The sequence below is a fragment of the Hoplias malabaricus genome, chromosome 2, assembly GCF_029633855.1.
Source record: "Hoplias malabaricus isolate fHopMal1 chromosome 2, fHopMal1.hap1, whole genome shotgun sequence".
Classification (NCBI taxonomy): Eukaryota; Metazoa; Chordata; class Actinopteri; order Characiformes; family Erythrinidae; genus Hoplias; species Hoplias malabaricus.
This window is the reverse complement of record NC_089801.1, coordinates 65,330,401-65,357,945: the sequence shown is the minus strand read 5'-3', so window position 1 is coordinate 65,357,945 and position 27,545 is coordinate 65,330,401. Positions and strand designations below refer to the sequence as shown.

At 40.6% G+C, this 27,545-nt stretch overlaps 1 protein-coding gene across 2 annotated transcripts; it reads left to right on the top strand.

Moving 5' to 3' along the window:
* The first annotated feature begins 458 nt into the window (after positions 1-458).
* Positions 459-24,809, top strand: spred2a (sprouty related EVH1 domain containing 2a). Of its 2 annotated transcripts, none has more exons than XM_066661332.1 (6): positions 459-785; positions 14,694-14,877; positions 15,767-15,935; positions 16,177-16,241; positions 20,874-21,032; positions 21,554-24,809. In XM_066661332.1, the coding sequence occupies exons 1-6, from the start codon at positions 760-762 to the stop codon at positions 22,211-22,213; spliced, it is 1,263 nt and encodes a 420-aa protein (XP_066517429.1). In that variant the 5' UTR covers positions 459-759; the 3' UTR covers positions 22,214-24,809. The 2 variants fall into 2 exon arrangements, with proteins under 2 accessions (XP_066517429.1, XP_066517430.1); XM_066661333.1 differs by lacking the exon at positions 459-785 and adding an exon at positions 13,677-13,825.
* Positions 24,810-27,545: the final 2,736 nt, after the last annotated feature.

The following is a 27,545-nucleotide window of genomic DNA, read 5'->3' as shown; positions in this document are numbered from 1 at the left end:
TTGTGAGGACTTGCATAGTTCAATTGAAGTCTAGACATTACACCAGCAAAGTCCTCACAACGTTAAATCATTTAGAGGACATTTGGTCCTCACAGGTCAAGTAAAACACGTCCGCAAATACAGAGAGAGAAGTTTGTTTTTATGCATTATGGGGACATTGATGGGATTTAGAAGACTTATAATTACCGTATCCATAAGAACTACTGGTTTAACCGTAACCCGAAACTGAAACATACACTCACGTTAAAAATGTAAATCTTTGCCTTGTGGGGACCAGCTTGTAATCACTACACTAAAGAAAAGGCACCACAATGTAGGTGTGTAAACAGGTTTTGGTGCCCACACCGTGATATATACTTAGTGAACACACACACACACAGACACACACACACACACACACACACACCACCGAGCCCCCTCCCCCTCCTTCTTTCCAGCCCCGTGTCCGTGGCGCTTTGCTGCTTCACGAAGAGAAGCCCAACATGGAGTAACCAAGCGGGCGATGGAGCCGCCCTCGCCGAGCGCAGCGCGCACAGTCGGGGCTAAAGAGCAGCGCATAGCGCGGGAGGACGACGACGAGGAGGAGGACGAGGGAGAGGAAGAGTGGCTCGAGGAGAATCGAGGAAACACCGGAGGACCTATCGTCTGGAAAGGGAGTAAATAAATAAAAATAAACAGAGGGACGCTTGGAAAAATGAAGCGTGAACGCGGCGCGCGAGGACTTTTTCACTGTAGGTGAAAACACGCGGAGGCTGAAAAATGACCGAGGAATCGCAACCAGACGAGTAAGCAAACCAGCATGTACTTTCTTTTGTGTGCGTGTGTGTGTACTCATGTCTTGCTATCCCTCTGGAGACCGAATGTCCCCACAAACATGTGTTCTAACGAGGACCCATTTAAGCTAGTGCCGTTTCCCCCAGAAACCCAACCACTTTCTTCTGGGAACAAATCAAACCTCGCACAGCGACTGCCTTTTGGTTCCTGAGGTTAATCCGAGGACTGGGTTTGAGTGTAGGTGGAAAATTGCATGGCTACACCAATACTGTAGTCTATGGAAGTCCTCACACGTATAGGGAAACCGACACTGTGTGTGATACTCTGCTTGTGACTGGTGCGCAGTGCCTTTAAACGGGGCTGCATGCACGTCTCGCTTCGGGTGCGCTCGAAATAAGCGATGATTTCGTGAAATCAAGCCGAAAACTGTGCAGTAATACTGGGCAGCAACACGATCACTGCTGCCCCGGGCTTCACTGTGGAGAGGAGAAAGCGTGAGGCAGGGGGAGGGGCTGGAAACGGAAACATATTTTGTGAAAGGATCAAGGATCCTCCAGTGACTCCAAGGCTGTATGCCAAATTGCTCCTCATGCCCTACATAGTGCGCGGTGCAGGTAACCACACATCTGCTTTAACAGCTTATGTTGCATTATAATTAAGCCTTAAGCCCCCAAAAACTCTGCCCAAAGATTAATACACTATTAGTGCGGAATAGAAGATAAAATTTCCTGACCTAGGTAGTGCACTATATAGGGAGCAAGGAATCATCTTAGATTCAGTCCAAAGAAAGTGGGCTTTTTGGTACCACTTACACAATAGGTCCCTATGAGGTGTTTATGAATGGCTTAGAATTAACCGTTCAATAAAATATTTTAATGGTAATTAATTAGGACATAAACATATAACATGATTATTAAGCAGTTATAACAGATAATAAAAGTACCATTGAGCTTTTCCATATGATGTACATAAATAAGATGATGAGCGAAGGTGTGTAAGCTTTAACAGGACATATATATGTACTGTTTATGAAAGATCTAATTCATAGACATTAGGAAACTATTAATGATTTTTATTAACTGTTCATAAACCCAGCATAAAGGCAGTCTTACTGTAAAGAGCCTCTCCAGTTGAATTGCTATTATTATTATCAGTTTATTATACACTACATAATGCTCAACAAAGAGCTGGATCACACTTCATTAGCCAGGTCTGTTCTTGGCTGCAGTGCACAAGTCTGTGCGTCTGTCCATGTGTGCACGCGCCTGTGATTATTTCTCTGTGGGGACTCGGTGTACCCATGATGGAAACTGTGGACATTTATGTGGAGACATATTTGGCTGGTCCATATATACCTACACTGTATGGACATTCATATGCAAGATCCAGGTTTTCTTTTGTCTGAGTGAAAACGAATTAAGGCATTTATCAGGTGGGAATAAACTTAAAGATGGAATTGTTCTGCACATTTGAGTATGTGCTTTCTGTGGAGAGGAACTAAAATATAAATGATAAGATGTGCTTTATGTTTTGTTCTTATTTTTTTCTTTAATATGATGTATTTACATCAAAACCCTGGATTGTACTAGCATACATATGCAGACATGTTATTTGTACTTAGATAAAAATGAACAAAGCATATATTATAATGACCTATTTGTTTCTATGCTGAGTGTCAATTTTATCACCATAGAATGGTGGTTTTCTGTGGGGGTCCTGACCTTTGAAGGACAGGGTGATAGGGCAGAAATAATATGCAGAGCAACAAATGAACTAGCCTTTAATTGTAGTAGTAACATGCACATGTATGATGTGTGCTGATTAGGTGTAAAATTACTGTAGAAACAAGAAGATAATTTGAATGGTTGGGGTGATATTTCTGACATTTAATCATGAAATATATTTTTAATATTAACCCATATATGTTTGCAATTTGCACTTAAATGGGATAGTGCCACACAAAGGCCAGTGTTGCTGTGTGATATCCGTCATTTCTGTTTTGTTTAGGTGTGTTTTTTTTCTGAATCACTCTCATTTGCATACTGTTCTCATTCATAAAAACATCCCAGCGGCGCAAGCCTCGGGGGGCAGAGCAGTCCACCACAGTTCCTACAAACACACGCTTAAAACCCGTTTTTTTCTAGCTTTACAGATCTCTAAACGACGCCTTGTTTACCCCCCGAAGTCAAACCTGTCTATACGTTGTTCGCAGGATAGTTAAACTAATGTCCCAAAGCCCAAACATAAGCATTATATCGGTCATTAGGAAACAATTAAACTAACAATGTAATGATATAATATCCAAGCCTTAAAAACAGTTGAAGTTGTGTTAAGACGGGCTAGGAACACAAGCCTCTGCAGTTAGCCACTGCCGTTTGATTTTGAAACTCCCCTGGAAGCAATAGCTTCTAATTGTAATTTTCCGTTCCACCTTAAATGGCGCAACCGTTACATCCTGAAGCTTCAGTTTCGTTCTTGTGGCCAGCAAATGTTACCTCACTCAACACTAAGACGAATTGACGGGTTCAAAAAGGTCAATGTGTCTCACATACGCAGCGTTCCACCTTAAAAATCAGGCGCCAGAGTGTAGCAGCTGTACCATTTAAGGTGGAACGGTACATTTCAAAAAGCATAGTTCAGCTTCATTATCGTGACAAAAATTTGCTTTAGCGTTAGTTTATGTGTTTACAAAGCTCATTGGGTCTCGTTTACCTTTTGCGCTCCACCTTAAATCAGTTGTTGGAACGTAGCTTGCTACATTTTGCACCATTTAAGTTAAAACGAAGAAATCATAAAATAACATATTATCAGCTTGGTTTTCATGGATAATACTGCCATTTTAAGACTGAGATTAATTATTATGGTTTTATAAACCTCAGTATTTCTCACATCTGTTAGCAATAAGTTTATTTATCAGGACCGACCCTATTTATTTGTGTACGCCAGTATACGAAGCCAGTTTGAGGTGCTGTTAGCATATTTTTTTTATCGGGATGTTGTTTTGTTTGATATTAGTTCATGGATCCGGGATCATGAACAACTCGCCGTTCAAAAGCGGATCAAAGTCCCCCACTAAGAGCATTACAGCGGAGTTAAACTCCCTCCTTCAGCCAAGGGAGCACTCTGGGAGGATTAACATTAACTTTTTGTAATCTACACTCTTTCAGCTTCTAAAAAAGGCGATATTTTATTAATGGCAGCTTTCTTGCCGTTTCCTAAACTTGAAGGGGAATTCCAATCATTATGAGTTTCTCATTTATTAACTGGTTTAGATGCAAACACATAAGAAAGGTTTCATGAGAAGTACTGCATTGTACTTTACACTAGAGTACACAACTGATTTTCCTTACAGTGGTTGTGATAGGAACCAGGGGTCAACAACAACAATTTATTCAGTGTCAAAACAGACTAGTGAACCCACACATGTTTTCAGAGTTTTTGTATGTATTGTCAGTAATGGTAAAAGGTGGTGAACCTAAAAAAATGTTTTCTTTTAGTACTATTGTGCCAGTCCTCAATGAAACAGTAAAAATTCATCCCAGCCAATTAAATGACATGTTTTCATTTTTTTCCAAGACAAAATCTAATGCCTTAAATGTGTCTCAGATGAAACTCTACACCTTTGTCTTCATTCAGTACACCTGGATCTATGAATGTGCAGTTAGTCTCTGCCTCTAACTCCATTTCCATCACTTGCCTGCAGCTTCAGCTTACCTCAAAAGCCCTACCCAGTGAGATGACGGGATTGTTCCCTTTAAGACTTCTATGACTTAAGAAACTCTGGCTGTCTGATTCTGCTTGTTTGAGAATCTCTTTGTCTAAAACACAGCAGATTTAAAGCAGAAATCCTCAGTCACATTGTAGACTTGTTTGATCACTAATGCCACATATTCTAGCATATAAAGACATTAAATGGACAAGTAACAATAAAACAAATCAGGTCACAGATGCAACATGCCCTCCATTCTTCTGCACACACCTTACTTGAACACATCTGCAATATTTGGTAGTTTGGTAGTTTTGTTCTTAAACTCGGCTACTGTTTACCTTGCTACTGAATGTGGAGAGAAGTGTGTGCCCCCAGTGTCTGTGCGTGTGTGTGTTGGGGGTATCTTTTCTTATTCCACTTTATGGTACACTCACACCCATTTGAGCAAACACATGAGTCAGGCAGGAATGTAAAGCACCATATAATACTGCAGGGTTGTGAAATGTTTGACTTTTATCACCCAAGCAGTGAGGTGGGAAGGGCGATGGTCGGCTGGTGACCATGTGGGGCGAAAACACTTTTCTGAGTCCATTGTTTGAGAACGCAAGCATAAAGGAGATTAATTAAACAATGACTTGCTGTTGGTGACTGTTGGAGAGATTGATGTGGTGTTGACAGTTTGACTTTGCACTTATGCATTTGCTGAGACTCTGTCAGTGCCGTACTGACTGTACAACTACCCAGGAGTCGATTATTATCCTATCAGCGCAGAAAAACTGCTCAGAGATTTAGTTTTTCTTATTAATCTACAGATATTTATCTTGAAAACTTTAGGGTGCATCATGGGTCAGGGCTAACATTATATTAATAATTTAGATTACGTTTTTCTGTCTATTTGGAAAATCTAGCAAATCACTACAGAGCTAACTGTGTGTAATGACTGGATGTTCTCAATTTATCCAAACAATATAACTGCTTTGAGATTTCCTTTTGTTGTCTTCTACAGATATGTATATAGGACTTTTCTTGCTAGCTAATTTGAAGCCTGTTAGCAACTCACTTCAGATATGTGCTTGAACTCCTGATTTGTTTACATATTAAAATAGGATAATCTTTAAATTTTAATATTTTTTTAACTTACCACATATATGTAAATCTTTAGAGTACCACACAGACTGTGGACAACCACATACGATTTTTGCCTGCTTAAAACCCACTAGAAAGTCTATGGTTCTCAGCTGTATATAAATTGTTTAAGTCGAAGTTGATCCATCCATTAGCAGAGTCAAGATCAGATTGTTTTATTTATTTGAGTGAGTTTGTGCATCTAAAATGGGCCCTACGCATTCTTATGAAGTTTTCTGGCACGCATTTTAGCATTATAGCCCTTTGCTGGCAGAACTGGCCTGATATAATTTGAGAATGTCTAACCTGTATGTGTGAAGTGGGTCATCACTAACACTTTCACATCCTGCTCTGGCCATTACACCCACTGCTTCCTGTATCCTATTCCAATAATGACCTCCGGCTCCGCTGGGCTTTGTCACATTGCAGAATGATTGGATGAAGCTTTTGTTCACAGATGTACGATCAGCAACCGTACTTTAAAAATAAATGTATGAAACGTATTATTTCAAATGTGTAAGTGCATATTGCATCCACACAATGATTGACAAACATAAATTAACTGAAAGAGAAAATAATTTTGCTGTTTTATACGCACACTAGGGGTGGGTGATATGGCCCTAAAATATCACGATTTTGGCAATAACAATATTATTGGAGATATGGCAAAACACTCAAAAACAGACTACTCAACAACAATCAATGTTATATTAATATGAATAATATTAAATTAAATATGTTTAATATATATATTAATAATAATAAAAGCTTCTTTCATTTCTAACATAATACAATGGTTTATTGTACATCTGATATTTTATAACCAAACCACCCCCACAAGCTACTTTTTTGGAGCAAATTCCTCCACTTCAGAGCCACTTTCCACCATACTTCACTCTGGCTAAATGACACATGTAAAGAATGTATGCCGTATTATAGGTAACTACCTGACGTCATTAAGTAAACAAGTCTGAATATCACTAATATCATGATATTGATTTTTTTATAGTTTTAGAAATTATGATGATATTATTGTGAATGATACAATATGGCATATATATATATATATAAAATATCATTTAAAGATTAAAGTTATGTGTATTATGGCAGATCTGTTTCAGACATTGGGATTAAGCTTTAGAAATTAATATAAAATGAATATTGTTAAGATACCAGACGGACTGGTATCATGTCACTGTATAGAGGTTAATTAAAAACAGTTAGTTAACCACAGATCAACTATACATTTATTCATGTTGTTTCCAAAACAATGGATCAGATGTGTCAGAAAACCAACACACTGCTCTGTGTTTGCTTGGTGGTTTAATGTTCAAATAACCTTACCTACATTGTAGCTGTCGTAGCTACATTATTGAGAAATATTGTGTTCAAGTTACATAGGCTTTCTAAGATTTACATTCATACATGGCCATCACAAAATCATAATTTGTTAACCACTATCACAATATCTGTCTTTGTAATATTGGACCCACTGAAGAGTGCAGTGAGCCTCTACCCACTCTCTGAGAGGTTTGCTGTGTATCAGTGGTCTGTTTGTAGGAGTCTGGGTGAATTAAGTTACAACAAATGCTAATTAGCCTATTCTTTGTCAGAATAATGCCTTGAGTTTGCCAGGGGGGTTTAATGTATGTTTTAATGGAATATTGCAGTCACAGCATAAAGGCAATTTGCTTTAACTGCAATACAGAGCTACATTCATTTCACTTTTCTGTTGCTTTTCTGCATATTCCACAATGGACTGCTGCATATTGATAGTTAGCAGTGATTTAGTTTCATAAACTTAGCTGGCGTGAGTTCCTCAGTGACATCTGGATTCATTTCAGTCTCAGAGTGTCACTGGAAATGAACAAAGCTGTAAATCCTGCTGTTATTCAGTTTGCAAAGAGGAAAGTAGTGAGTTGTATTTGACATTTCTACATTGGCATGTCCTTTTGGCTTATTACCCAATGCCCAGGGCCTACAAATATTAGCTAGTTGGCTAAAGGTAGCACATTTAGATTAATGTGTTCAAATTGCTAATTTGCTGCCTTTTACTCTAAATTGTCAGTTATTTTATTTTAGTGTGTAACACAAGGCTTCAAAAATTAATGTAAAAAAATTGGCCAGGTTACTGACAGCCTATTTATTTATTTATTTTGGCACATGTGCATTGTTCTTGATAGTTAGCTAGCTGACTGCTCTGAGTTGTCTGAGGTTCTGCTATTTTGTTTTAGTTACAAGTTCAGTCCTCAAGGACAGTTAATATTATGTCACTTGTTCAAAACAATAAATAAATAGATTGAAGTCCAAAATGCTAATGCTACCTTCTGTGCCTTCGGTAACTTGAGTGGTGCTGGCTCAATTTGTGCTAGTGCTGGTGTTTTTCAATTTTTTTTTTTTGTCTTCTCTTGGCTGAAAAAGCAGACTCTGTGTGGTCAGTGTGGTTGGCCTAAAGGTGGTCAACAGATCACACACAGCTCTGGACAATGTGGTCAGTCTGCGGGGGTTTGGATGAGAGAAAATTAGACGTGGAGGGATAGAGGGACAAGTTTTATTGATCCATGCTTGCCCCACGTGCAGAGATCATTATAGTTCAGCTGGGAGACTGGGTCAGCGAGAGAGAGAGAGAGAGAGAGAGACACTGAGGTAAAATCAATACAATATTGGTCTGTTGTTAATGAGAACCTGTAAGCTACAAAAGTACAGTACAAAGTAACTATGTGCTCACGTATATAAACAGTGTGCTCATATATATATATATATATATATATATATATATATATATATATATATATATTACAGCAGTGGGTTTTGCTGAACCATTGAACAAATTAATCTACAGATGTGGCCTGTTGGAATTGTAACAAAAATAAATAGACAATTAGATATAAAAGAATAATTAGATGCAATAGACAAAATTGTGCAATGTAGAATTTAGAATGTTAAATATATGTAGATTAGTGCAATTTAGAATTTAAATGAGACATTTTCTCCCTCTTGTCCACAAATGAACACTGTCCTGGGTCTTAATGAAACATCTGTGACCTTTTTTGGCCCGTTCAGAATGGGTAGTTTCAGCTCCTGTTTGTTTAAGTGATAATGAGTTTCTTTAAGTGTAAGAGATAATGAGTCGCTGTTCACCGCGACCCAAGCGCACAGCAGTGAGGAGCAGAAGCTCTGGGGTTTTCTTTTAGTTGTTTTTGCTCTGTGCTTGTTTTATTCATTTTTACTCAGCGCTCTTAATTCGCCACGGAATTTGCATTTGTTTTGCTACATTTAAACTTGTCTTTGGGCTCTCACATAAACGCGGGCCCAGCGTTGTTATTGGAGCGACTCAGATGAAGAAGTGGGACAATAAAATTTTTGCACTCTAAGTAAGAAGCAGCACAACATCAGAAAAACAAATTTTGTCTCTTGTTTTTTGACTGGGTGGTCTTGTTTCACAGTGTTTGGGTTGGTGGGCTCCAGACGCCAAATTAATGTGCACATATTATTTTCTTAGTATGTCCACTTTAGGAAAACTGGAAATTTAGCAAGTTTACTATAAAAAAACAGATGAATAATCAGAGGCTTTGCTTGGAGGGGTGTGTAAAATATGCACTTTGTCTTGGCTGCTGCCTTATAATTTAACACAGTCGTGAGCCTCATTACTGCTTTCTGACTGGACACATGAGTGTGACCTGACCATAGTAATAAAGGTATATAGAGGTTAATGGGAGCAGATTAAGACAAACAAACGAACATTTATTTTGGCATTAGTGTGTATTTCTAATCATCCACTTTTACACTTTAATGAGGGAACTCATCAAATCAGTCAAATCATATACATCCGTTGCATTGCCAGTTAGAAACTACGCATATAAGCCTTAGATTTGTCTGAGGTCTGTTCTTGGTTCTCAGCTTTATAATGGTTTCCTTTACTATCTTTTGCACAGCTGTGGTCTTTGTGTTTACAAACAGCAACAAGAGACTCCACTGGTGAACTAAAGCCTAGAACACAGACTATCTGCACTAACGAAGTGATTAATGACACCTAGGTATCACAAATACGGAAAACTGTATGTCCAAAAAGAGCATTTCAAACTTGACTACAGAGGCCAATAAAAAACACTATGCCTTTGTCCCAAACATTACAGAGGACACCATATAAAGAGCCAGTGGGTGAAAGCAGGCAAGTGGTCACCAATATATAAATGCTCTACATTTCAGGTAGACAGTGTAAACTTATGAAAATCTACTTTGCCCCCACTCCCCAAATAACAGTCAGTTCTAGCGAACACAGTCCTTTAACCTCCGGCACTGTATTGTAAATGTTGATCTTGTAAGAACTAGTATGGAGCAATGTGCCACCTGCCTTTCACAGCAGAGAGGAGGAAAACACACACACACACACACAGAGTCAGGTCACCGTTTTTCGATGCAGCTGATGCAGTGTTTAAAGCTGATGTAGCATCAAGAGCCACAAACACGAGACAACAGGAAGTCTTCCCTTTTTTTAGCAGCTGTTGTCATAGCAACGTCTTTCTTTTCCATAAGCGTGAGGAAAAAAAAAATAAATTAGAGCTGAAGCTGACTATTACTTACTGTCACTAAACATGCATAGAAGAAACATTTAGTCCTGCAGTCACCGTTTTAATTTTTGTATATATGAAAATATCATGTATAATTATTAATTACACATTTATTTTAACACTAGGTTACACACTTGCATTCACATTTGATTTAGGCACCATCTTGTATCGACAGTTTCTACTTGTCTGACCCCTGACCCACAAACCACCGGACATCAGGGCTGATCAAATCCAGCTGTGTTGCTGCTACTTTCTTTTTTCGTACTTTTTTCCCTTAAAAAAGAGCGATGTCAAGGGTCCAGAGTAAAGGCATATGGGGAGTTGCAGACTCATATTGATTTTTAAGGTTTATAAAAATGGGATGTTTTTTCTGATTGCTATGACTTCATGAACAGGTGACTTCATAGGTGAAGAACCTTATAGAACTGGCTTGTAATTCATTCATTTACATACATACTCACACACTCCTTCACTCACTCATATAAACACACACACATACATATTATTGCACTCATTCGCATGCATACATACATATATATATATATACACACACACACATATACACAGGGGTTGGGCAATGAAAATGAAACCTGTCATTTTAGTGTGGGAGGTTTCATGGCTAAATTGGACCAGCCTGGTGGCCAATCTTCATTCAGAGTGTGAAGGTTCAATTAGCAGAGGGTAAGAGCACAGTTTTGCTCAAAATATTGCAATGCACACAACATTATGGGTGATATACCAGAGTTCAAAAGAGGACAAATTGTTGGTGCACGTCTTGCTGGCGCATCTGTGACCAAGACAGCAAGTCTTTGTGATGAATCAAGAGCCACGGTATCCAGGGTAATGTCAGCATACCACCAAGAAGGATGAAACACATCCAACAGGATTAACTGTGGATGCAAGTGGAAGCTGTCTGAAAGAGATGTTCGGGTGCTAACCCGGATTGTATCCAAAAAACATAAAACCATGACTGCATGTGTTACGGTGTGGAGAAGTTCCAAAGAGTGTACCACCCAGACTGTTGCATGCCCAGAGTGAAGCATGGGGGTGGATCAGTGATGGTTTGTGCTGCCATATCATGGCATTTCCTTGGCTCAATACTTGTGCTAGATGGGTGTGTCACTGCCAAGGACTACCGGACCATTCTGGAGGACCATATGCCTCCAATGGTTCAAACATTGTGTCCTGAAGGCGGTGCCGTGTATCAGGACGACAATGCACCAATACACACAGCAAGACTGGTAAAAGATTGGTTTGATGAACATGAAAGTGAAGTTGAACATCTCCCATGGCCTGCACAGTCACCAGATCTATATATTATTGAGCCACTGTGGGGTATTTTGGAGGAGCGAGTCAGGAAACGTTTTCCTCCACCAGCATCACGTAGAGACCTGGCCACTATTCTGCAAGAAGAATGGCTTAAAATCCCTCTGACCACTGTGCAGGACTTGTATATGTCATTCCAAAGATGAATTGATGCTGTATTGGGCGCAAAAGGAGATCCTACACCATACTAATACATTATTGTGGTCTAAAACCAGGTGTTTCAGTTTCATTGTCCAACCCCTGTATGTATATATATATATATATACACACTCATTCACTCACTGCTATAGACACTCACTCACACACTCAAATACACACAATGGGTGCTTTTTTTCTTCTCATCAGTGACAGTGTGTCCTTGTGTTTGTCAATATATTTTTTATCAGATTCGTATCATGGCCAAAGCCAAAGCTGCACTTTAATAATGAAGTACATCCCTATCACTGGAACAGATAATCCCCATCAGTCCTGAAAGTCAGGAATGGAAATCGGACGTTTAATTGTCTGTGTTTCCCACGCTCCCGCCAGGCGCCAGGATACATTTGCATAAGCGTCTTCCTCTGACAGACTCAAACGGAATCTCTTCTGTTCACCGCCCTCGTTACCTGTATGTGAGCGTTGGTGATGTCTGATAGGGGTCAGGAGGACAGCCCCGAGGAGCCCTGTGGCACAGAGCTCAACTCAAGCATGAGCCCGAGGGATTTGTAGTGCCAGAACCCTTACATTGTGTAGAATCTCAAGCCAAACATTAGTAGATCTGTGGGTGTGAGGTCCTGTGGGGTCCTGACCATTAACCCTCTGGGGTCAAAATATAAAATGTAAATGTAAAAATATCATAGCGATAACACAACGCAGTTCAAACACTCTCTGGATGTGTAGAAACTGCTCTTTCGATTGCATCTGATCGCGAGACTGTACGGGACTTACATCCCGAGCTGGGAGCCTGTGAAAAAGCTTGAGGCAGACATCCTCTGCCTTTGGCTGTGTCTAATTGGTGGATTTACTTGTCCGTCATCTGCGTCTCTCTTGTAATAGGTCAATTCGTGCATCCATCAGTGTTTTTGTTTGAAACTGACCAATGGGCTATCAACAAATCACTAAGGACTTACTCATCCCTTCAGTTACCCTCCATGTCTTATTCAGTCGACGTCGGAGAAATGGCTTGAAAAAGTTTACAGGCGCTGAAAAACAGCGACGAGGAGAACGGAGCTTCAGAAACCGAGGGGTTTTATGCACATGACGCAGGGGAAAACAAAGTTATAGCTGGTTATAGCTTTTACACAGTGAAGCATATACTTATGGACAGACAATGACATTTTAAACAGTAACTTAAGTGTTGTTATATTTTTCATTTCGTCCCGCAGAGTAAGAGATGGCACTTTTACTAAATAAACGATTTTACTGAATTTAATTTTAGATGTTTATTACACATTTATACAGTATTTAATTCAAACAATCCCCTATTTTTGTGACCCTAGGGATGTTTTCACTAAAATCGGATTTAAGTTTTTCAGTGTTAGAGCATTGTATGAAGAGATAATCTGTCTCTATGTCACATGGGCATCTCTTAATGAGAGAGCTGAGATTGTTCGAAACATTTTGATATAAAACGTGGGCAATAATATAATCCATGTGCTTTAAAGGTGAATTTCAGAAAAGTAGCAAAAATTGAGAAAATGGCCTTAGACACAAAAGAGTAAATTGAGATGAAGTGAAAAAACATGGAGATGAAGTGCATGTAAATGTGAATTTAAGATTTGAATGAAGATTTGCAAAAAGCTGACAAAATGTCCTTAGACCCCAGAGGGTTAAACAGCAGAGTAAATAGTGGCTATATATATATATATATATATATATATATATATATATATATATATATATATATCTTCATTGTCTGAATCTGCAATATAGTAACTTTAGAGGAGAAGGGAAAAAAACCTTAACTTTCAGTGGTAGTGAATGTAAAAAGATTTTCTTCCAAATTATTATTCTCACACAGTTTGAAGGACAACTGCTGCGTGTGTTCAAATGATGCAGTAAACTAAAAAATCAACCAAAATGGAGATACATGTTTTTCTTTGAAGTGTGACAACACTAGGTAAGATTTGATATTTTTGATCCAGGTCTCCCCTGCAGTTGCTGAGTGTAATTCATTCAATGTTACAATTAAAATCACAGGGGAGGAGGAAGGCAGGGGTACTCTCTTCCAAAAATTCATATTTTCTGAGGTGCTGAGCCCAAAGTCGCAACAACACAAGCTCTATTCTCCCTATTAGAGCTCAGTGGAGCAGCACAATCAGTTTGAAGCAGGGATTTTAAGGTAAAACTACTACCTAGTGTTGTTTTATGTTTCATTAATGGTTTGATTAACATGGTACTTCGCTGGGAAAATATTTGGATGATATTTCCATGATATAGCCTGCAGCTGCTTGTCTATCAAACCTGACATGTCGGAACAGACATGGCTCGAGGAGGTCAGTTTGACTAACGGCTCCGAGGCTGTGATTTGTCACTTTTCCCACGGTTAGATCAGACGCCGTTTGCTCAGAGAGCGGCTGTTAATCTGATCTTTACATCACTTTCCATTTGAAGTCTGTGGGTAAATTTGAGGGCGTCTCTGGTGCACATAACCTTTGTGTATTTTGATTTTGGTAACGTCTGCTCTGCCAGTGCCAGTCAGTGGCCGGGTCTCCTATGGTAACATGATGGTACCAAGAGTGAGACAAGCAGGTGTGAAGCATCACCGCCTTTTTCTGAACTGTTTCTATCCCAGTGGCACAGGAACTCAACATGCTTGGAGGGCAACACTAACTGCCAAATTCCATTATGTCCATTAACAGATGCCCACATTGGCTAGAACCGTGCTGAGTGATGGGCGAGAGCCATCTTACACCAAGAGAGAGTGACGCTAGTTGTGCTTTTTTAAAATTTCATGATTAATAGTTCAGTAGAATTGATTTGTTACAGACCAGCACCCAGTCTCTCTCTGTGTGAATTGTTGTGTACTGTACAGAACTAAATCTGCAGGTACACCTCACTTATTTATAGATATCATAGATTACTGGCTGCATATGTAATCTACATAGATTACATGCTCTGTGTGTACTTTGATGGTATACATCTTTAAACATCTCTCTCTCTCTCTCTCTCTCTCTCTCTCTCTCTCTCTCTATCTATCTCTCTCACAGTGATAGTTATATAGTGCGAGTGAAGGCAGTGGTGATGGTGAGGGATGACTCAAGTGGAGGCTGGCTGGCTCAGGATGGCGGGGGTCTCAGCAGGGTGGGCGTGTGTAAAGTGGTGCAGACAGACCTAGAGCTCATCGGTCGAAGCAGCTTCCTCATCTACGGAGAGCGACTCCGGGACAAACAGGTGTGTGAGTGTGTGTGTTTTAGGTTGTCACATTTAAAGGGATAGCTCAGGCAAAAATCTAATTTTCCTTATTAGTTTATATAGTGTATCATAGAGATTTGTGTAAAACCATGACTGGAGAAAACATGGACTGCACAAGTCTCTCAAAAGTGTAGTCATTGCAGGTCTAGCGCATCTGTCGGCTGGTGGCAGTATGACGTGTAGTTCCGCCTTCCCCCATGTTTTGTCAAAGCAGCCCATTTAAATCTAATTTTATTTTCTAAACTGCCTTTCCACCTTCAATGTCTAATTCCAGCAGTTAGTTTTCCTTGTGCTAATATTGGCGTATTTTTATTTTCCCCCAGGATTTTCATTTTTAAAACATTTATCCGCTATATAATAATAGGGCTGGACAATACTTTACTATCAATATATATCGCAATATAAAATGATTCAAAATATATTATATGATTTGAATTTTTCTTTACAGCATTAGTCACTGACTGATGGTCATTACAGGGCACTGCTGTCAGTTCATTGCCCTCAATTTTAAAATTTGTTTAAAAATGTTAATATTGACAAAGCCAAGAGGTTTATGTTTGATGGTGTTGCGTTCATGTGGCATTTTATGGTTCATATCGGTATCAGAATTATATCGTATCAACCAAAATTAAGAAATATATCGTGATATAAGTTTTGGCCATATCGTCCAGCTCTATAGAATAAGAAGTCGGGGGATACATTTAGAAATGAAGTGATTGATTGAGTGGCTTTGGGAATGAGGCACTGTCCATGTTTTCTACAGTTGCAGTAGTTGCTGTGAAAGTCGGAGGATGGTCACAGTAGCTTTAAAGCAAGCGGAGGGTAAGGTTTTGACCGTTCCTCTCACTCTGACCTGTTTGGTTTATAGGTGATCCTGAAATGCTTCGTGAAGAAGGACTTGGTCTACACTAAAGCCACACCCACTTTTCACCACTGGCGTGTGGACAATAAAAAGTGTGGTCTGACTTTCCAGAGTCCGGCAGATGCCCGGGCCTTTGACCGAGGGGTCAGGAAGGCAATCGAGGACCTGACCGATGGTGAGTGAAAAAGACCACGATGTAGAAAAGCACAGAAAGACTGTTACATGTGGTCAAATAGTAGTTTTTATACCATTCAAGTGTACAGTCAAACTTTTAGGAGCCCCTACTCAAAAGAGTAAAATGTAAAATAAATCAGCACATTTTCTACCATGTATTAGGTGTATGAATGTGTAATGAAGTGTTATATAGCTTTGATAAAAAGCAGATCATGAAGTAAGCTCTGTGTTGTTCTCTGCAGGTTCCACCACCTCTTCATCAACTTTACAGAACGAGACAGAGCTGGGAGACGATGACGTCTTCACAGTAAGATCCTCTCCATCATTCACACACATCCATAAATATGTACACGTTCATATTAGCACAAGTTCATTAAACGCCGAATTTAATTCTGTGTGCGCTTCCATGTGTGTGTGTGAGGAGATGGTGTCAGGAAGTGTCCTATAACCCCTTCAATCCTATCTCATTCCCTACACAACAAAAACACATCTCACAGAAAGAGAAAGAAAGCGATGGAGAGAGAGAGAGAGAGATATTAGGCAGGTCAATGGAAGGAGACGAGAGAGAGGGAGAGTATGACGTCTGCTGGATGATTTTAGAAAGAGCAGCAGTTGTCAGCTCTTTGCGTCTGTCTAGGCTGAAACGATCATTATCACGGCCACAAATACACCTCAGTCCAGACATGGCACATAAACACGCGCACGTATTTATACTCGGCCATACGTTCACGGCTCTTCTGACTCAGCACTCAGTGTTCAGTGACCACAAAAACGCTAATTACTCACTGTCTGCACTTTTTCATTCATATAGACCTCTGTGCGTCATCCTGTAGTTGCCATCATGCCCATATGAGGAACTCTGGGGTTATGAAGTTATGAGGTAGTGTGAGTATTGCTGTATTTGAGCCCAGTCCATACCCAGCAGGTTTTGAACTAGCTGTTTTTGTGACATCACAAAAAGCAACAACTGCACATATCCAGTTTTTCAGCGTGAAGATGTAAAGGATGTTTCAGGCGGGAACACTTTTTAAATGAGGACAATACAGGCCAGTCAATCAGAAATGATCACAGTCCTGATTGTCTCACACACACACACACACACTGAACGATAACTGGATTACGAACACCTACCTTGTACCTACACTGATTGTCCATTTTATCAGCTCTACTTTATAGTTCTACAATTACAGACTGTAGTTTACATGTTCCTTTGCATACTTTCTTATCTCCATTTCACCCTGCCCTTTAACGGTCAGGACCCCTAGAGGACCACCTCAGAGCAGGAATGACTTGGTTGATGGACCATTCTCAGTGCTGTAGAGACACAGACTTTGTTTTGGTGTGTTAGTGTGTGTTGTGCTGGTACACGTGGATCAGACACAGCAGTGCTTCTGGAGTTTTTAAATGCTGTGTCCACTCCATGTCCACTCTGTGAAAAACTCCAGCAACACTGCTGTGTCTGATCCATTTGTACCAGCACAAAACACACAATTACATCAGTGGAGCTGAACAAATGGAGATTGAGTGTAGACACAAAGTAGGTGTCCCTAAAGCAGTGATCGCTTAATGTATATTATGTATGAATGAGTCTGCGACCCTGAAATGGACAAGCGGAAAAGAAGATAATGATGATGTATGAATAAGTTTAAACCGTCTGTTTAATTGTGAAGGATAGTGGCGGTTAAATAGAAGAAGAATAGAGATTGGAAAATGGTCATGTGAACAAGAATGATGACTGCTCAGCACATAAAGCCACATAACAAAAGTGGACCCAGCGCACCGTTTAACTGCTTGTTTTGTTGGTCTCTTACACGTTCTTTTAGTGTCTGTTGTCAGTATTGCGGCTGCTGTCTTCTCATGGGGATCACAGTAAACACTGAACAAGAGCTGTGTTTGGAGTCATCTCCAGCTCACAGTCCACTCACAGTCCTGTTGTTATTACTGGCAGAATAGTTCTCCCAGCAGGACCCTTAAAGCAGATACTGGCTCAAAGCACAGACACACACACACACACACACACACACACACACACACACACACACACACAGAGCACTGGCTCTAAACACAGACTCCAGATGACAGGAAGCACTGCAGGAACAGGATAGCTCCAATTCTGGAGGTTAGAGGTCGTAACTAATTGTGAAGAGTATAGTATCCAGGTTATAGATTACGCCAACACTCATTGGTCACCCAGTGGTCACTCATACAGGGGAAATAGGTCAAGACCACAGAGGCAGCATTTGAGGCTAAACAGAAGTGTGTTTAATGGTTTCATTTGTACAAGTCCATTTTCCAAAAAAGTTGTGCTGTTTTGAAAAATTCTGTAAAAAATACAAATACAAGAGGAGCATTCTCTGAGTCTTTGCAAACAGAAAATAGGTTGGTGCTCATCACTTTATGCCAGACTTCATAAGGGAACACATTTCAATGGAAAAATGGTAAAGAGTTTAGGTCTTTAGATCATTTACCAATGCTTAATATTGTAAAATAATTCAGGAAATCTGCAGAAAAGAACTGCACATGTAGAGTAAGCCTGGACACCAATGTTGAATGTATATGACCTTCACACCCTCAGATGGCACTGCATAAGAAACTGTGATGCTACAGTGATACATTTTGGGAGCACTCCTATAGCTGTTGTCACTTAACAGAGTCTGCCACTGCAACAAGAAATGCAACCTGAAGCTTCGGCACAGTTCCGTTCTCACCCATAGAAGAGCTGAACATGAGGGAGACTAGAGAAGTAACTGACCACAATAAACGTGGCGTTATAAGACTTGTTTATTTCATAGTTCTCAGTGTGTAGTATCTTTTGAAATTTCTCTTGTGCTAGGTTACATTAGCCTTGAAACTCCAGTGCAAATTAAAGAAGCATATTTCTGACACTGTAGACGTCTTGGCTGATTTTCTACCTCTGGGATAAGTGGTGGATTGTGTAAAGTTACAGTAGCATTACTCATTTCCACTTTTTTTTTCTTTTCTTTTTTTTTATTTTGGACAGCTGGAACAGGGCCTTTTTATGGAGGTCTGGACAGCTTAGCACTTCAGCAGCTGATTGAGCTTCTCAGAATGTTTGAAAGAGCCTGGTTATTTGTTTGTTATTTTACATGACTGATTTTCTCCCACTGCTCCCTGGCTGCTGGGATGTTTCTCACACTGGATCTTACACAAGGGGAGAGCTTTAAGTTTGTTTGGGACTCCTGTGTTTAGCCTCATTGGATGAACCTTTGTGTCCTTTATCTTCTTGTTCCAAAAATTACATTCCAGCTTTGTCCAGCTGTGATTCAGCTGATCTCATGGGTTTGAGCTTGAAAAATAAGAGCCTCCCTTGAGCACCATTCACAGATTTGGTATTTCATGTTGTATAAACTGTTCATCTGAAGTTGCAAAGTGAATTTTGTTGAAAAGTTGAAAAGTGAAGACATCTTGCTTTCAAAATGCATTGTTAATACTACTGAGTATGCTTTCTTATTTTTCAAAAACTTTTAAACTACATTTGGGCCAAAAGTGTTGCAGTATAGTATAGTATCTTCATTTTTATGGATGTTTAGTTTACTACATTTTGTAATAAGTATCTGTCCTTCACTTGTGTGAAAATGTCACAATGAATAGACCAATAGAAATGCTCCAAAATTAAACTATGTTACATAGGTTTCTATTGAATGTTAAGACCTTTTTCCTTCTCCTGTATAGCTACTATTTTGAAGACATGTATTTTATTCATTCATTTATTAATTGTTTGTTGCATATCCAGTCCAGGGTCGCGGTGGGTCTGGAGCCTACACGGAATCACTGGGTGCAAGGCAGGAATACACTCTGGAGCGGGCGCCAGTACTTCACAGGGCGACATACACTCACACCTCACACCTATGGACAGTTTGTGTAGCCAAATGTGTGTTTTTGGACCGTGGAAAGGAAACCGGAGCACCCGGAACGGGGCTCTGATGTGCATTTGTCAACAGTTATTCAGTTATATATTTAGTCAAGCCTATTTAAAAGTGCTGTTTGTAAGATTTGTTTGTTAAAATTGAATGACGTCTCATTACTGAGTCAAGAGGAAAAATCTATGCTAAAATACAATATCTTGTTGCTGCACGTCACTCTGTAAAGCCTGCAATAGTCATTCAGCAGTCAGGGGTGTGGGGTCAGAGATTTTTGGACCATGTCAGATGTCTTTAAAGGCTAAGCACCACTTAATGGACCGCCATGAATATTTCACATTATTTTAGTTACTGACATATATAAGTATGAATTAAAATGAAAATAGCAGCTTAATTTGCTTTCAAACTGACAATTTTATCAAAATGACAGAAAAACCCGAGCTCGCTACGGAAATTCTTGAACTCAACCGTGACGTCACTGGTGGACAACAGCTGAACAACGCCGCGGTAAAACACCGTTATGACTGACTGTTATGACAGTATCTAGCTAGCTAAATAACCAACATTATTCATGACAATAGCCTAGCAATAAGCTAAACTCAAATTTAGAGGTACCGTTATTCTTGTAAATGTGATCGAAGTCGAGCTCGAATTCATCCGACACTATAAACCTCCGTAATGTAACGTAACGTAGCCGAGTATAACCTGTGCCACCGAGTTTAGCGAGTCAAACTAACGTTAACTAACACCAACTAAAACAGGCGAAGTAAGTGTACTTACCCTGTTTACCTCCATGTTACAGAGGCTCTTGAACACCTTTCGTTGGTTTCCTTACATGCCCATATTGTTGGAAAAGCGCCAGTGAAATGAGCTACAGATAACTTATTTATTTGTTTGACACTTTCATATAGGTGGTGCTTAGCCTTTAAGTAAAATCACACACAGAGCCTTAAAAAAGTAGTTCCGGCTTGTTGGGCTGGTTACTTGAGTAAGGTTATTGGTGGCGTGCCTCAGCATCGCACTTATTCTTCCTTCCATTTTCTCGCTCTGTCAATCAGACCGCGACAGACAGCTCATCTAACTCATCGCAGAAGAGGGAGTCCTCTGTGCAGACCCTCGCTCCAATAAGCTTCTGTGAGCCGCGCCGGCACCACCACTGCATTCTGGGACATTTCTACGAGCCGCACAGGCACTCGGACCATTACTTTCTGGACCAGGTCAGTGTGTTTGTCTGTGGGTGTTTTAGAGTTTCATATACAAACCTCTACTGTTTAAATTTACTGAACAGTCTGGTCCTCCATGTTGTCTGGGTGAATGTGTGAAATTGTCCTCACTCGTGAGAGCCGAAGTGACTGGGTGAATGTGTGTAGTTGTCTTCAGGTGAGTTCGTGAGTGACAGGGTGAGTGTGTGAAACTGTCCACAAATGTGAGTGACTGGGTGAGTGTGTGAAATTTTCCACAGGTGTGAATGACCTGTGATGCCATGTAATTGAGTAGAACGCTCTGTAGGATGTGCTCCCTGCTTTCTGTCTGGTCTCGCTGTGGGCTCACTGGATGAAGTGGTTACAGGGGATGAATGAATGAATGTAATATGTACTGTATTTTGTATTACCTGCATCTCTACTATGTTGTAGTATGTTCCGTCATTCAGTTCTCTGTTCTCTGATGTATTTCTGTTATATTCCAAACAAGGCTTTGTTTCTTGCTTTTGGTCAATTCTTTTCTTCTTTGTCTGCAGACAGCGCCCATGTTCCAGCGTCACGTGACCTTCCCTCAGGAGGAGGAGGAGGAGATTGTGCGTATAAACCCCCGGGAGCGCTCGTGGCTGACGGGATACGAGGACTACCGACATGCCGCTGCCACACGGGACAAGCTCCTGCTGCGACCCGAGCCCACAGACGCTTACGTGACATTCACCAAGAGCGAGGTGCCCAAGCACGACTACACGTACCCATACCCGCTGGGCACACGTGACTCACTTGACCTGCGTGACCTACCACGCAACGGCAAGGGCGGCGTGGGTGTGGTGACGGGGCAGCCCTCGGGCAAGCTGCGTTTAATGCGCTGCATTTACTGTCGGGACATGTTTGACCCGGAACAGAACCAACGTGGGATTTGCCAGGAGGCGCCGGACCCAGTGGACACGTGTATACGGCGCGTGAGCTGCACGTGGTGTGCCGACAGCCTGCTGTACCACTGCATGTCGGACCCGGAGGGCGAGTACTCGGAGCCTTGCTCCTGTGATCCCGGGGAGGAGCACTTCTGCCTACGCTGGACAGCGCTGCTCGGACTCTCGCTCGTCGTCCCCTGCATGTGCTGCTACATCCCGCTGAGAGCCTGCCACCATGCCGCCAGGGCCGTACACTGCTGCGGAGGCCGGCACAAAGCCACGGGCTGAGACTCTGCCACCTGACACACACCAGCACAGGGCCAGGAGCGAGACGGAAAGGATAGAGGTCTTGCCTGGATTGGTTTTACTTGGGGAGGTGAACTGTCCGTGCTCTCAGACATGTATTTTATCACATCCGCTGTCGTTAGCAAAGGTACGAAGGAACTAGATTAATTAAAGCAACACTAGGTAGCACTTTTACCCAAATATTACAGCTTCAGAATCATTGTGATGATACACTGTCGTTGCTACTCTGTGCTCATCACTGCAGAAACTGCACTATATAACTTTAAGAGGAGGGTAGGAAACCACCCATACTCCCTCCGCCTGTTTCAGGACAGTGCTGTAAAAATGATTTACGTTCTGCAACTCTAGGGGGAGCCCAGGAGCAAAAATACCAAATCTTACCTAGTGTTGGTTTAAGTACAGTTTGGATGAAATTGAGTATTTTGTAATTCTTCTAAAGTATATAAGTGAGGAATTTAATCTAACGTTTACTTGTTACATTGGCAAAAGCTTCTTGTTTTGTCTGGCTACTCTTTCTGCTTCTCAGTCTTTGGATTTGGGCTCCTCCACCCACCTCTGTTTCACACTATGTTCCTGAGAAATGAGAAGGTGTAGCTCACAGCCTTGTTTTGCTAAAATACATAAGTAGGAGTGTATTATTAATTTAAATGTTATTTATTTTGTGTGTGTGTGTGTGAAAAGCCACACCGTTAAAGCTGATTAAGTGGTGGTTTTTGATGCGCACTAGATGTTAACATTGGGGAAAAACACCTGACTCAACTAACCTCAACATCAACACATGCCACTTTTTTTTAGACCAAAACCCCCCAAACCAGATCCTGTTTAAAACAGACCACAACCAGCATAATACCTCCAAAAAAGTCTGAGCTTTCTTAAAGCAGCGAGAGCCATTCACTATTTCAAGTTGTTTAATAATTAAACAAGTTCATCAAACCATGATCCAATCAGAATGCAGCAAGTCTAACTGAAGTACACACCAGAAAGTCTACACCGGATCTATCCCAACAGCACGGCCTTACAAAATCATTTCAATCACAAGCACTACCTCCTGTGGTAAAACCAATCCAGCTGGCGACTTTTCTGTTGGAGATTTGTTTACTCTTTACTCTGGATACCCCTCCTGGCCTGTTTGTTATTTTTCTTTTTCTTTTTATTTCTGTTTTATTGGTGCCCCTCACATTTTGAGACATGCATTAAAGACCATGCAGTAAATTGTATATATATATATATACAGAAATATAAATCCAGGTACTTTTATGTTTTTACAATATTCTGAGGTTTTTTTTTCTCTTTTTCTCTCGGGTTTGTGTTGAATATGAGTGTGATTTTTTTTGTTTTTTTGTTTACTGTTTTACCCTGTTGCCCTGGCTTGCCAAATTGACTCTGAGGTGGGTCGCTCTCTCTCTCTCTCTCTCTCTCTCTCTCTCTCTCTGAGGCACTTAAACACGTGTGACCATCCCCATTTTGAACTGACAAATCTAAGTGCACGTGTGACTGTGTGTGTGTGTGTAAAAGTGAAGACAAAACAATTGATATTTAATGATGCCAAATCTGCGTGCGATTGTGTACAGAATAGTTGCTGTTCTGAACGTGTGGTTAACATGCAGCCTACATCGCTGTCTGTATAATAAACGTGTGTGTGTGTGTGTGTGTGTGTGTGTACATTAGTAAGAATGTATGCGGCCATATTTACACTGTGTATGTTTGGAATGGAGAAACCAGCCTCAAATTAAAGGAATAGTCCAGCGTTTTTCCACTGAATCTCTACCTGCTGCGTTTGTAGCACGTGTTCATTTTCCACAGAAGATTTCTATTATATTTGGCTTCCATTATAAAGGTGTTGCATGGAGCTCCATCACTCCAGAGAATGCAGCTCCAGAGCTCAGTGCTGGGGTGGGGGAATTAGACATGGTGAGTTTAGGCTCATGTCTGCGCCACAGTATCCCACTTCGTTTCATTCTTTTTTTAAATGGAGATTGAACACGCTTTGCTTCCACTGGGTGTACAGCTGCATTTACAGATCATAGGGGGAGTCTACAAACTTGTGGCCTTTTGCAGTCTTCTTGTGTTATGTATGAGAAAACAATATTGTCCAAACCATACCGTTTTCCGTGGTGAATTGAGTAAATGCTAGATGCAGGAGATACAGAGTTCAGTTTTGAAAAACGCCAGTCTTCTTTTAATGCAATCTTATCTACAGGACTGAAACAAGGTGTCTTCATTTTTTTTGCCTTTTTTGTCTAAAAGCACAACGCTAAAATTTGAAGCATACGAACACTCGACTTCGCAAGACATGGGCTGAAAGCATCCAACAACTCTCTGCCAACGGATGGACTGCAGCGATGTGATCATGACGACAGTGATTGTGAGGTTCTGTGCACTGACTTGAGTAATGTCTAATTTTCCCCCTCTCCCTCGCCCCCTCCTCTGTTTCTGTCCCTTCCTTTTCTACTGCTTCTTGCCAGCTTCTGCAATAAATGTGTCATTCTTGTCTCATTCAGCAATGAGAGCAAAAAAAAAAAAAAAAAAAAAAATTAAATAAATAAATAAATGTAGTTATATTTTTCTAACAATATGAACCCCCTGTTCAAATATGTTGAAATATTAAAGAAAAGTGCCTAAACACTCTGCTCCAGTTTACTGTGTGTATTTAAACCTACTTTTAAAAGGCTCCCGATCATCATCAGGAGGTGTCTGCAGAAAGGTCTGCGTCTGAATTCAGAATGAGGGGAAAACGCATGACTGGGATTAAACGCTGTAACGAATGTGCCCTGAAACGCTTGGACTGTGTGAGGTGATGTAATGAGTTGTGTACTTCTTGTGTCTGAGTAGTTGATCCATTTTAGATGCTGATCCAAATCAACCACTAAAGTAGTGACAGAAAAAAAAACCAAGCCAGAAGGAGTCTTGTTAGTTGCCATTTAAAAGTGGGAAATAGATTGTAGTCTAATGCTAGGTTCATGTAGAAACAAATATCTATAATGTGCAACTGCTATTGTTTGGTTGTGTGTGTGTGTGTGTGTTTGGATTTATTGTACAGATTTGTCATTTTGTGATTCAGTTACTGGTAAATAATGATACAATGGAGTGGTATCAGTTGATGTTGGTGTCAGTGTTGGGCTTGGAGCAAGAAAAGAATTGATGGTGCCATCTTGGTGTCAAAGTTAATGTTTTTATTATGATGTAATAATGTATATAATGCATAGCTGTAAATTAGTATAAATCCACTTTATTTTAATTTCAACTGTACGGTGTGTGTGTGTGTGTGTGTGTAATTATACACCTTACAGTTTAAATTACAATACAGTGGACTTACACAAATTTACTAACATATATATATATTTATTGTTGCTTTTGTGTGTGCATTTGGGTTTAGACAATGATTCTCATAATGAAGGGCAGTGTGTGTGTGTGAGAAATCGTTGACTTTTCTGCTTGGCTGCTCTTGCTTCCTGTTGAAATGCGGAAACCCATACATGGGTTGCGTGTGACAGGCCTAAGGGTGTGTTTTGTGTGTGTGTGTGTGTTTTGCAGCATGTCCATATTAAACAGTGGCTTGTCCCTGGTGTCCATTTGACACACAACTATAATTTATTTAACCTCATGGCCCTTACTCTTCCACTTCCAAAAGTTAAAATGAGCAAATATTGTGAGCTATTTATGGCGCCCCCATTGCTGACCTAGGCATCTTCAATTACACAAATACAGCTCCACACAGGTGTGATTTCCTTAAAAAGCATTGTTAACAGTGGGACACTCCAGTGACACGAGGCTACGGTCACTGTCCAGTGCCAAGATGTGGCTGGAGCATTATGAAATGTCCCTGTTTATATACGATTTATTATATGTTTCAAATTGCTGGCTCTTTATACTGAAATGCTCCAGAGTGAATGATTTCTAAAGAGTTAAACAGGTAAAAATCATGGACAGACACTGTCTGGAATACTCAACCCCACTGGGTCACCGTGCTCCTGTCTGTCCAATAAGCAAACATCCTGTTGAACATCTTGTAGCAAGCATCTGATAAAGAAAACATTCATTAATTTTCTGAAACAGCTTCCCCCTCTGCAGGTCACAGTTGGGCCACCGTGCTGCCATTGAAGAAAACATCTGATTCAAAGTTCATCATCAACAAATGCAAGCCACTGTGTTTCCTAAATATCATTAATATCAAAGTATTAAAAAAGTAATATTAAAAATGTGTATTATAACATTTTCCTCACTTTATTTTGTAGAGTTTGGATATGAGCATCTTTCTCAAACTCTTTTTCACTTGAAGAGATTCACAAACTCTGGACTCTGGACTAAACTATGGCGGTTAATCTCAGTATATTTTAGTTGCCATTAGATGTGTCAATCTCCCTCTTTTTCACAAGTGAACAGTTCTGGGGTCTTAATGAAATGTCTGTGACCTGTTTTGGTCAAAATACCACAAGGATGAAACCCCACAGCAGCGTTCTCACCCCTGTCTAAACAGCTCTGTTCAGAACGGCCAGTTTCAGCACCTGTTCCTTTAAAAGAGAAAGAGCCACAGCTCAGTTCAGAGCGAGGGAAAACTATTTTCGAGCCGTTCCCTTCTCGCTTTCAAACATTCAGTCTTTTGAACATTTCAATCAGAAAAATAAATAAATGGAGTGTAGTCTCTGATTTTCACACCACTGCTTCTCAACAAGGACCACCCTCGTGCTGAAGCTGGTGGAAGACTCTGGTAAGTGGCTGGTGACTGCAGTGCTGAGGGCAGGACCCTGGAAAGAGGGTCCCATGAGCACTTCTTTAAGTGTACAGTCAGATTCACGATGGAGCCACAGAGGTGCAGTGTTTGGTTAATGAAAATTCAGGGTTTCCGATTGCGCCCATCCTTCTGCCAAAGCAGCAACGGCAGTCCTCCCGCTGCATCCCTCACAACGCTGGTCTCTGGACAAGTGTGTGTCACCACACTTCCTCCAAGGCTGGGAAATGCACAAACACACACTGCACACCAGGAAGCTGATGTGCGTGACAAGCAACATTCAGGGTGGAGGGTTAGCATGCCAGCAAGTGTGTGTGTGTGTGTGAAGGGGGTGGGGGGTATAAATAAGAGAGACTAAGAGGGTGTATGCGTCTGTGAGAGACAAAGAGAGACACAAGGTCAGGTTAAGAGCCCTGATATCAACAGAGGAAAAGAACAAAGCGCAGACAGCAACAGGGAAAATGGATGCAGACTGAGAGAAAAAACAGAGAGTGTCCTTCATCTTTAAAACTACTTTTCCCACACTACTTTGCAGGCCATGAAGTGTGTGGGGACTTGATCGTATGGACTTGTTAAATCAGCACC